The sequence below is a fragment of the Acipenser ruthenus genome, chromosome 4, assembly GCF_902713425.1.
Source record: "Acipenser ruthenus chromosome 4, fAciRut3.2 maternal haplotype, whole genome shotgun sequence".
Lineage (NCBI taxonomy): Eukaryota > Metazoa > Chordata > Actinopteri > Acipenseriformes > Acipenseridae > Acipenser > Acipenser ruthenus.
In genome coordinates this window covers 100,320,120-100,330,546 of record NC_081192.1, presented here as the reverse complement: position 1 = coordinate 100,330,546, position 10,427 = coordinate 100,320,120, and the positions used below count along the sequence as shown (strand labels likewise).

Below are 10,427 nucleotides of genomic sequence, written 5' to 3'. Positions count from 1 at the left end.
GGCATTTAAATCTTAAATGGCGTAAGTAAAGGAAGCAGAGAACTACTCAGATACATGGGATACTGCACCTCCCCCTGGTGAAGTAAGGTAGTAACATCTAAAACACAAGCTTCATTTACTGCATTAAACTGCTTCCCTTTTGATGGGCAGCACAGCCATATCTCCTTCCCATCTTATGATGTGTAGTCAGGGCATTGAAAAATGAAAAGACAAAACACAACAGCACTTGAGTTTTTATTTCTGCACGTTTTATTTTCTAATTTCTTCTATCGCAAAGGAACATGATTAGTTTTTACAACAAATGTTGTAGTTCAAGATGTCTTTATTCTAGCGTCGTTTCTAAAATGACCAAAGTACATTTCATCGTTGACATCCTTACACATCTTCAAAATGCAGACTAATATAGTTCTGTATATAAACTGTACACGAATACAAGGCACTATACACTGTGATTTCATTAATTCCATGCCTTTAAAAATACAAACATTTTATTTCAGAATGCTCAAGATATTTATATATATATATATATATATATATATATATATATATATATATATATATATATATATATATAGCATTTTTATACACATTTTGTTTCTACTACATATCAGGATATGACACAAACCCTTTATAGAGAATATATATTTTTTTGTTCTTCCTAGGTGTTTATATAAATATAAAATTCTTTATAATGCACAAACACACACAAAATAACACCTTACAAAGAGAATCTTATCAAAAATTGGTAGGCAGTATGTGGCCGAGTGATATCTTGCAGATGTCTTTGGGACAACTGCTAAATGTAAATGTGTACAAGGTCTATGAATATAAAAGCACTGCTGCCCTGAACCTGAAAATCGACTGCACTGGGAAAAAAAAAAAAATGCTTAGGGGTCTCCTAAACATTTACAACAGAAAACAATATATTACAAACTAGTAGAGTCAGGTACATCTATAACCTAAATTCTTTCTGTAATGTTCCAGCACAGTCATGGTGGGCCTGACGCATCGGGGCTGCACGCCACTCAAAACAGGCCTTTGGCTTTCTTTACTTTCACTTGTTTCCAGGCAGGAAGCGCCTCATATTCTTCTCTCACCATGTCTAACGCTTTCTGAAAATACGAAGACCGAAACACAATTACTACCTTATTTAAATAGGCAGGGAGAATGTGACTATTATTCATGAATTACATCACAAAACAAAAAATACCAGCCAAGCAAAATCTCTCCTGTTTCAATCGGAAATATCAAACACCAGCGTTCCTCATGTGCTACCTTGTCTGTGTTGTGTAAACAGATTTAACCCATTAGGTACCAAATAAATGTATCTTTGAAAAAGAACACAAGCTGTATTTATGTAATTTGACACGTTATATTTAGACTTAACTTTTGACGGTTGTTTCTCTAACTATATTGTTATCATAACAATATAGTTAGAGAAAATAACAGGTAGATGCCAGTTAAAATGCTTCAAATAATTCTAAAGTAGCCTGTCTTTAAATGAGGACAACGGCACTTTAATGGGTTAAGAATTGTTTTATTTATTTATTTTTTATGGCACAATGGTACAAATGAAGATATCCAAACTGGAAATTGGTGTACCTGGGTACAAATAAATGCCAAGGCACATTACGTCTTGACCGTGTGGGTAAATGAGGAAGGCTGAGGAAGTACTGTACTGTAAAACTTTGAAGCAATGGACATAATTGGTGATGGAAAATGTCAAAAACTGCCATGCATGTGCCGAGACAAGGACGAGTGTCTGGAAGCTGTTGTCAGACTTGACAACAAAGCTGAGGGCTTGTACCCATTTAAAAGAAGGAAAACCATGTACACCTGGCATCAACAGTCAAATTCACCAGATATTCGCTCTCCATCACTTAGCTGTGGTGCAATAAAACTAGCAAGTGATCAGACTGTGCAAGAGGGGCCTAACTTCACTTGGTTCCAAGCATTGCAATGGCCAAATCTTGGAACCTTTGGGAGGGAAACAAAGTGCTGTTTAGTTTAGACAGAAGCTGAAGTTGTAGACAAGCTTGTCGAGTGAGAAGAGGTGATGGTGTACTGCAAGCCTCCAATGAACAGGCTCACTGCACTCACCTTCATAGCTGACTCTATCTCCTGGAATGTGAAGTGAACAGTTAACAATGGGTTCACTCTGTTACATACACTGCTACAACATTGTGACATGAATTAAGCTGGAACACCTTTTTCAGAGACATCTGTACAAATCCACCCCTTAAATACGTAGACCTCTTTCCCCTGTACAACCATTATTCGAGTTGAGAAAGGCGGATCCAGAGGTTAGGGTTGCCAATGGAAGGGTGATGGCAACACTCTTCATTATCAGACAGGAAACTTTAAAAAGAGGCCCCATGTTCATGCTTACGCTGAGAGAGCATGAGTATAAATGCCTACAATAATGGATACATCATATAAAAGATGGGGTAAATGTGTCAAATACCATGCTTCAAAACTAAAGCCAAAACGGAATTACCTGCAAGCCACTTCATAGGCTTTGATAACCCTATCTGCTTTCTTATAAATCAGAGTGTGTTTAGTTTATTCCTAAGCTGCTGTTCCAATCAGAAGCTCTTTACACAGCGATACAGGGCTCAGCATCTTTATCCTGACTGGGCGGCTCTTGCATTCTCTCATGCTTTTTATGCTGTTTGCTGAAAAATGTAACGCACTTCATTTCAAAATATTAATTCATATTTTGGTGAATTACAGCTGTAGTAACATTACAGGATAACAACATTGATAAAAGACCACATTAAAAACTAAATATATTTCTCTCCTGTTTTTTAAAATAGTCTTACATAGACATCCATGCAAAAAATAAATCAATAATTGAAATCTGACATGAAAAAAGAACAGCGTAAAGCTAAAAAAAAAGAAAGATCAAGCTATCTACAAGGCTGATAATTATTGCACACCTCAGGGGGTCGCAGATTTGTTTCCAAAGCCCCAGTCAGCATCATTAATACATAGTCAATTCTCACTGCATTAAAAAGCAGCTTGTTATGGGTATGAAATATGACAGTAGCTGATGTATTTTCTTCTTGTTTAGATTTCCTTTGCATATCATTTTCTGTGTCTCAGGAAGTTTAAAGTACCACCGTGACCACAAAACAGAAAACATACAAAGCGCTTCTAAACAAGAATACTACATTGTGCTGTATAGAGAGTTGCTCCTGGGGATGATAAATTAAACAGGCAGATTTGAACTTGATGTTTTATTGGCTGTGGAACTGGACATATTCCTCACCTCAAAGTCGTCGTCTGAAAGGTAGAGTTCCAGCTTCAAGGGGTCGACACCCTCTGGGAGGGGCCTGGCCAGCAGCTCATCCAGGGGGTAGTGTGTCTTACACAGCCGGGCCAGCACGTCCTCCACGAGGATGATCTGACTGCACAACTCCGCCTCCTGCAGACCAGCAACATCCGCCGCCATTAGGAATGAGCATGTCGTAAAAAACAAATAACAGTGCCAAATTAAGAAATACTAAAAGCAGCTAAAATTCAATGACAAACATTTACACTAGAAGACATTGAAGACATCTAGTAAAACACTTGTCATTGAATTTTATTATTACTTAAAAATAAATAATAATAAATAAATAAATAAATAAAATTTAACATGTCCACTAGCTGTACACTAAATGATGCTGCACAAATAATAGTTATAGTTATAGTCTTTGTCGCTGGGAATTGTACCTTGTACTGTACTACAAGGTGTTACTGGTATAAGAATTTTTGAGATGCTTTAGTATACCAGTATGGAAACTGGTATGTATTTTACAGTAACTGCTAAAGTGACAACATGTCCTTCCATTTAAACTTCACTGATCAAGCACAAACCTATTTCTCCAAGATTCCTTACAACATGGATATGAAATGGCCAGAGATAAACAGTGTAAAGTACATATTAATAACAGTGCACAGGTTCATGTATTGAAAGAGTTCTAGAACAGCCCTTTGTTTTAAAGACACCGGGTCAGGAAGTGGCTGTTCATTACCCTCTCTGTGATTTCCGCAACATCCTCTCTGTGCTCCCAGCTGGGGAACATGTTGGTAAACGTCAGGGGTTCCATCCCAGCGTGGATCAGGTAGGACTTGGGAGGTTTATTGTAGTTCTTTTCTAAAATGTAATGAAACGAACACATTACATTTAGAAAACCCCTTTAGTGTTTCATTATTAGCGCTTCTGTTTTACAACAGTACAGCAGAAGGAGGGGTTGAATTTTACCAATAAGATAAAAAGCTTGAAGCCTTCCAAAGTGATGCCAGAGTTTATGGTCTAAACTAGCAAAAAAAAAAAAGTTAACATTTTTCAGGTGCCTGTCAGATTCATACAATGCACTAACTAAGCAAGAAGGACAGCAGAAAGTTGAGCAAGTGTAATTAAATGTAGTAAAATATCCAAGTGGATATCCTCAGCGAGAGTGCTCGGGGGACACAAGTACACATGCAGGCCAAACACTAAAATAGTTCATTGGAAAATGATACATGCATTTGTGTTGAATTGCATGTTATTCACACAACCCGTGACTTACTTATCTTGCGAATGGAACCCCTACCTCTGCAGTACTGCAACACAGTCTCCATGGCACACTTCCTGTCTGCATCCCACCGGATTCGAGCAGAGCCCGCAGTCTCACTGTCTGTGGGCCACCAGCCCTGCCACAGGTAAACCTCGTGGTGATTGTCGACCATAAACAGAGCTGTGTAGCGAAAGACGGCATTAAAACCCAGACTGTTTTGGGGTGGTGGGTTGGAATGTAAATGCTGTACAAATCTTCACTTCATTTTTTGTACTAATTCACATACTGACAATTTGCACCAGCTGTAAAGATAAACAGCTTGTGATTGACCACTTTGTACTTCTAAGTCAGGGGCAGTACAATATTGAAGTGGCTGGGGATTTTAACAATGTATGGTATAGTGAAAGCATTACCTGGCTGTGGGGCAGTGTAAAGGTCTTCTTGTAAGAATGGCAAAGAATTCACTAGCTCTGCATGCCTCGAGTGATAAAGGTACTCTGTTGCAAGAAACTCCCCAGAAGAACTACTCAGGATAAACAGACGTGGAGTAAAGTTGAATTTACCAGGATCTTGTGAAAGCAAAAAGATGGAGAATTATTATTATTTTTTTTGTTAGTTACTGAAAAAAAAAAACCCACACCCTATGTTTCCTATATATTCCAGCTTTGAATGTACTTTTGATGAGCTGCAATCCTACCTTGCAACATACAGTCATAAGCTTTCCTGTCTCTCTTTCCGACAGCTTCCCAGAATCCTCCTGGCTCTGCTCCCTCATCACATTCATGTATTGTCACTTTACTGCTGCTGTGAAGCCCCGCTTCCAATGGACACCTGCAAGCAAAGTGTCAAAAACCGTCAGTGTTGCATTTCTTGTACTTCCACGTATCAGTTTACATTACATTCTTTGTGTTCCAGAACACATTTCAGCGTTTGCAAAAAACTTATTTCTGTTGCTTCATTTCCGCTCTTTCCCGTGTGTGTGTATAGCAGCAATATACTCTTAAACAAATAATTTGTCATGAGGATCATAATGTATCCACATTTTACTCCCTCCTGCAACTCTGCTTGTAGTTTTCTATTCTCACAATACACCACTTTTGTCAAATCACACCAACATTACTGCAGAAGGGAGAATGAACTGGATACAATGCGATGCTCATGATAATAATAATAATAATAATAACATATTTTTCCTGCCTCACATGCCTGAGAAAGTTGAGAAATGTATTCCTCAGTTGATAAAGTAAGTAAAGTTGGGTAAGAAAATGAATTACAGTAAGCAGGTTAGTAAGCTAGAATGCAGAAATCAGGAGGTAGGTTTATATGCCAGTCCATCAATATAAAATATTGTGAGTCTCATGTGTTTGTATGGAAATACTGCACGCACTGTTCTTTTATCTTGTTGGCTGCAGTCCTTCCCACATCCCTGGTGTGTGGCTGAGCCTTGCAGCCGTGCCACAGATAGATAATGGCTTTGTTGACACTGAGAAGGATCATGGAAGCCCTGGAGCGCAGGCTGCTGCAGTGACAAGCCATCTCCAGCAAGTTCCCTTCAACCGGGACCTCTCCTCGCACGCAGTACAACCGCCAGTCACCTGGGAGGCAAAAGTAGTAGATGCAGTTGATGAACTCCGCTCACACCACACCCCGCAGCCTCATGCTGTCTCAGGCTTGTAGAAATGCATTCTTTTTAAATGTATTTTACATTGTTATTTGCTCATAGAAAATTGCTATTTCTTCCAAGTCCCTTCTGGCTGCAAATGAAAATGTCTCATGATTCTCCTGGATACATATTGTAATACACTGTCTGTGCGATATCTGCCACCAGCAGGCTACAACTAAACTACTGTAGACCTGGATCCCCAGTGGTTTTCCATGTAAACAAACACATGCAGGGGAAATCCAGTGGAAATCACAGGGACTTCCTTGTTGATGTTATTTATCCAAACCAACACCCTAATCCCGTCAGTCAGCCAAGGGATTTCATCCAAATTCCCGTAGCCTGTAACCTGAAGGACAAAGCCGCTGGAATATGAATAATATTTACTTTGCGTATTTTCTTCTTCCTCTTCCCTTTTCCCTGAATGCACAATCATCCCTCCATTGAAACACTGCAGGAAACAGGGGGGCTCCTTTCCTTGTAACACCTGAACCTGGGGGGGGGAATAAAAAGTTATCCATTTGAAACAAATTTTGAAATTCTCGACTTGGGAAGGGAATAAGGTAAACCGGTTTATTAATCCAGTAAATAGTGAAATGTGTAAATTGGCCTGGTACGGTACTAGAAGAACCTGACATAGTATCTACTGCAAGGGACACAGTAGGGGCAGGGTAGAGCTCTTAAACTTCTGTCACACGTATGGGAAATCGAGGAAAATAGCAAACACGATGCACAGAAGCGGCAGGCATTATTTCATATAAATATATACTATCCCTACACAGACCTGTGAACTAAGGTTGTTCCCTTTTCATTGCATCTTTTTTCTTATGGAAACACTTATTTTTCCAGGTGTCCAAATTAAAATGTCTTCTGGAGGCCAGCACTAAGTGCAGGGCTAGTGCGAGGTTCTGGCCCCTGTACTCAATAACTGAACACACTTACCTGAGCTCCCCTCTCCTCATCCAGCTCCACTGTCATCAAAGCAGATGTCCCCTTCTCGCTCACTGTCGAGTGCCGCCCCTGCCAGAAGAAATAGGCACATTTCTCCTTCCCAGCGCCAGCACTACGAACCTGCTCCAGCTTCTGCCTTTTCCCAACTGCAAGAGAGATTCAAAACAGAAGATCAGCAGAAAGCATGAACAGCAATACTAACACTGTAGACCACCCTGTATGTGTTGGTGGGACAGTGAAGAGTGAGCTCCATTCTATTTAGAAGCTTGTATGCAAGCTCAGAGCTACCAAGCAGAACATCAACACAAAAGAATACAAGCATTCTGCATTTGGATTCACAGGGCTACCTTGTTGGATAAATATGAGCCAATGCTATGCACTGCTAGCTAATGATCATTGTTAGCTGATGCCAAGGCAAATTATACTGTTTTTTAAATGTAAAACACATTAGTGAAACATTAACTGTGTATTATTTCAAGCTTGTGGGGACTGCATTTCAATAACATACTGATTGCTTAAAGAAAATCAGATGGCACATGTATTCATTTTTAAATGTTAGTAATCGAAAGATGTAGGTTTCAACAAGCTGAAATAACTGCACTCGCACAGAATCAATTCAGTGGCTCATCTCCAGATATCACACTTTTTAGTGGATGAGTATTCACATTGCAAAACTACAACTGCAATGTTGCTGCAAATCCTCCCATGTGAAGAGGCTGCAAGGTTCTTAAAATGCACTGCCAAGCAAGTGCATTTTAAAATCAGTGCCTGCTGCATACAGTAGAACATGTGCAAAAACAGAAGAGAAAAATACATTTCATTATTTTGTATCTATGTTGCTGCCACGTCATTTCAAACTATGCAATGACCAAACAAAGTATTTCTGCAGCAAGGCACAGCGTTCAATTTTTAACTAAGGTCAAGCGATTCCCAAATCCCCAGAAAAAATAAACTCGAATGCCAAAAGCAGCGTATGGTACTGATGATATAAAAGCTCCTGGTATTATTTCCCCTTGTTGTGAGTGATTTATGGGACAATACAAAGTTATTCAAAACACATGTAGAATTGGTAAAGGGCTGCTTTCCACTAACCTGCAGCGCTCACCATGTACTTCCACTTCACCACATACGTGTCTCCTTCATGGAACTGCCCAATACTCTGCTTGGGCAGCCGGCTGTAGTCAAACTCCAGAATGTGCCACACATCTATGCACTGAGTGGTGATCTCAAACAGCCTCCTGTCATCCCCTTCCACAAACCCCGAACCGCGCCCAACATTCATGCCATCCAGCACTGTGCCCACTGGAGTCTTGGGCACTGGTAGCATCAGCGCTGCACTGTACGGCTTAAACTCGTGACTGTGCTGCTCGTGCTAAAATTATGGAGGAGGGGAAACAAACAAAACAACAACAAACAAAAAAAGGAAAGTTTATATTATATATATATATATATATATATATTATTAATTGGGCATTTGACTATGGGCTGGTCACCAGTTTGAATGAATCAGACCTACCTTCTGCTCAGTGGACTGTTCACTTCCATTCTTTGGAGGAAGCTTCTTCGATTCTGTCCAGTCCAAGAACTTCTCTTTGAATAATGTTGTTTCGTTGTGCTCAGTAAGTCTGCCAAAGATAGCCCAGTCAGGACGTCCCTGTCCTTTCCTATAGAAACAAAAACAACAAAATACCTGATGAAAACATGCAACTGATTGGAGGTTTGGAGTCTGCAAATTAGCACAGGCATTTCAGGTTTTCAAAATTAATCAACTTCACAAATATCTTTGGAAGGTCCCTACATCATTTGATTCAGCCAGATGAGACTATAAAAGGACATTTTGTAACGAGTACCTAAAATGTTTACACATATTGAAGTGCTTGGCTCAAAATCTCAACCAGGAAAAAAAATGCTTTGCATGGATGGCTTCAAGAAAACAAACCAGCATCAGAAAAGCAAAACCAGGTCCCATGGGCCCTCTACATTGGTTTAGAAAACCATTTACATTGTAAACTCTGCAATCAGCCTGAAGTCAGACTGTCTGAAAAACCTTTGCAGAATTAGTTGGAACATTAGACTGTATTTACATCCTGTTTGCAAAATGCACATTGTATTCAAGCAAACAAACACAAGAAAAAGAATGAATAGGAACAGAATGTACAGACCAGCTAGTTCACAGCATTTTGGTTTCATGTTTGTATTGAAACAATTTTGTTCATGATCAATGAACTCCAGGAAAGGGAGGAGAGCCTTTCTGCCCACTCATTGGATTCAAAAAGCTGAGAGCAATACAATGAACACACAGTACAAATGGAAGATCCCTGCCTGGGTATGAGCGCGTTGCACTCCCCCGGGTCCAGGGGATTGATGTCGCAGTTGGTGTAGTCAAAGGTGCCGTTCCACAAGTGCTTTGCCAGCTGGAATGCCACCTTTCTCTGAGCCAAAGTAACCTCTTTCCCATGCCACACGTACACCTCACTCCCAAAATCGAACACAAGCACCTGCAAAAATACAACAACAAAATGAACTGCTGCTGCCAACAGATGGTCATGCAGAGTGTTAAACTTGACCCATTTAGAAATGTTCGGCCCAAATGCTTTTCATTAGGATTCTGGACCTTGGTTCTACCCGACTTTCTACCAAGTTTCAGGTTCTTTTGTGACGATTTACAGCAAGCTGACTACATGGACACTCCTTGTATGCCACTATAAAAAAAAGCAGTAACTCACCAAAACACCTGACATGTTCAAGCTGTGGTTAACTACTACAGTACAGTGAAAACAAAAGCTTCCGACATTCAAATAAAATATTATATCTGTTCTGTATAGTTTGCTCCAAATTTTAATTTTAGAAGCTTAATGAGCATGGACAAAAACAATAAAAATGTGGCTACATGTAAACAGCACTTTACATCCTACAGGATGCACTTAAAGTGTCAACAACCCCAGAGACAGACTGGCAATGCAGAAAGAGCTGCTGATACACAGAACTGGTCAGCCTGGTTGCTGGGGTGCGATGTAAAGCATGCTGCAGCCTCTCCAATGCCTGACCTCTTTGGAGTCCAGCAGTGTGCACCGCGGCACTTTACCCCAGAAGTCATCGACTGGGACAAGCTTGTCGTCCACCAGCCGGTAAATGCAGTTAGTTTCTACTATTGCACTTTCATAGAGCTCATCTTCCTCTGGGCTTCCAGCACCTACACACAAAAAAGAAAATACTGTTTTAGCAGGTTACATTCGTATATGCCACTGCTAAACACATTATTGTGTTCTTTC

General features: G+C 40.0%; 1 protein-coding gene across 1 annotated transcript in view; it reads right to left on the bottom strand.

The window, feature by feature from the left end:
- Positions 1–226: 226 nt before the first annotated feature.
- LOC117400185 (supervillin) overlaps positions 227–10,427 on the bottom strand; it is a 63,256-nt gene continuing 53,055 nt past the window's right edge. The window contains exons 30-42 of the mRNA XM_059023239.1: positions 10,203–10,348; positions 9,478–9,653; positions 8,672–8,819; positions 8,248–8,527; positions 7,147–7,301; positions 6,592–6,697; positions 5,932–6,139; positions 5,242–5,375; positions 4,958–5,113; positions 4,581–4,724; positions 4,020–4,141; positions 3,272–3,427; positions 227–1,112 (exon numbers count right to left, since the gene is read on the bottom strand). Of these exons, the coding sequence (XP_058879222.1) occupies positions 1,026–1,112; positions 3,272–3,427; positions 4,020–4,141; positions 4,581–4,724; positions 4,958–5,113; positions 5,242–5,375; positions 5,932–6,139; positions 6,592–6,697; positions 7,147–7,301; positions 8,248–8,527; positions 8,672–8,819; positions 9,478–9,653; positions 10,203–10,348 (2,018 nt within the window). The 3' untranslated portion in view covers positions 227–1,025. The remainder of the gene's footprint in view (positions 1,113–3,271; positions 3,428–4,019; positions 4,142–4,580; positions 4,725–4,957; positions 5,114–5,241; positions 5,376–5,931; positions 6,140–6,591; positions 6,698–7,146; positions 7,302–8,247; positions 8,528–8,671; positions 8,820–9,477; positions 9,654–10,202; positions 10,349–10,427) is intronic.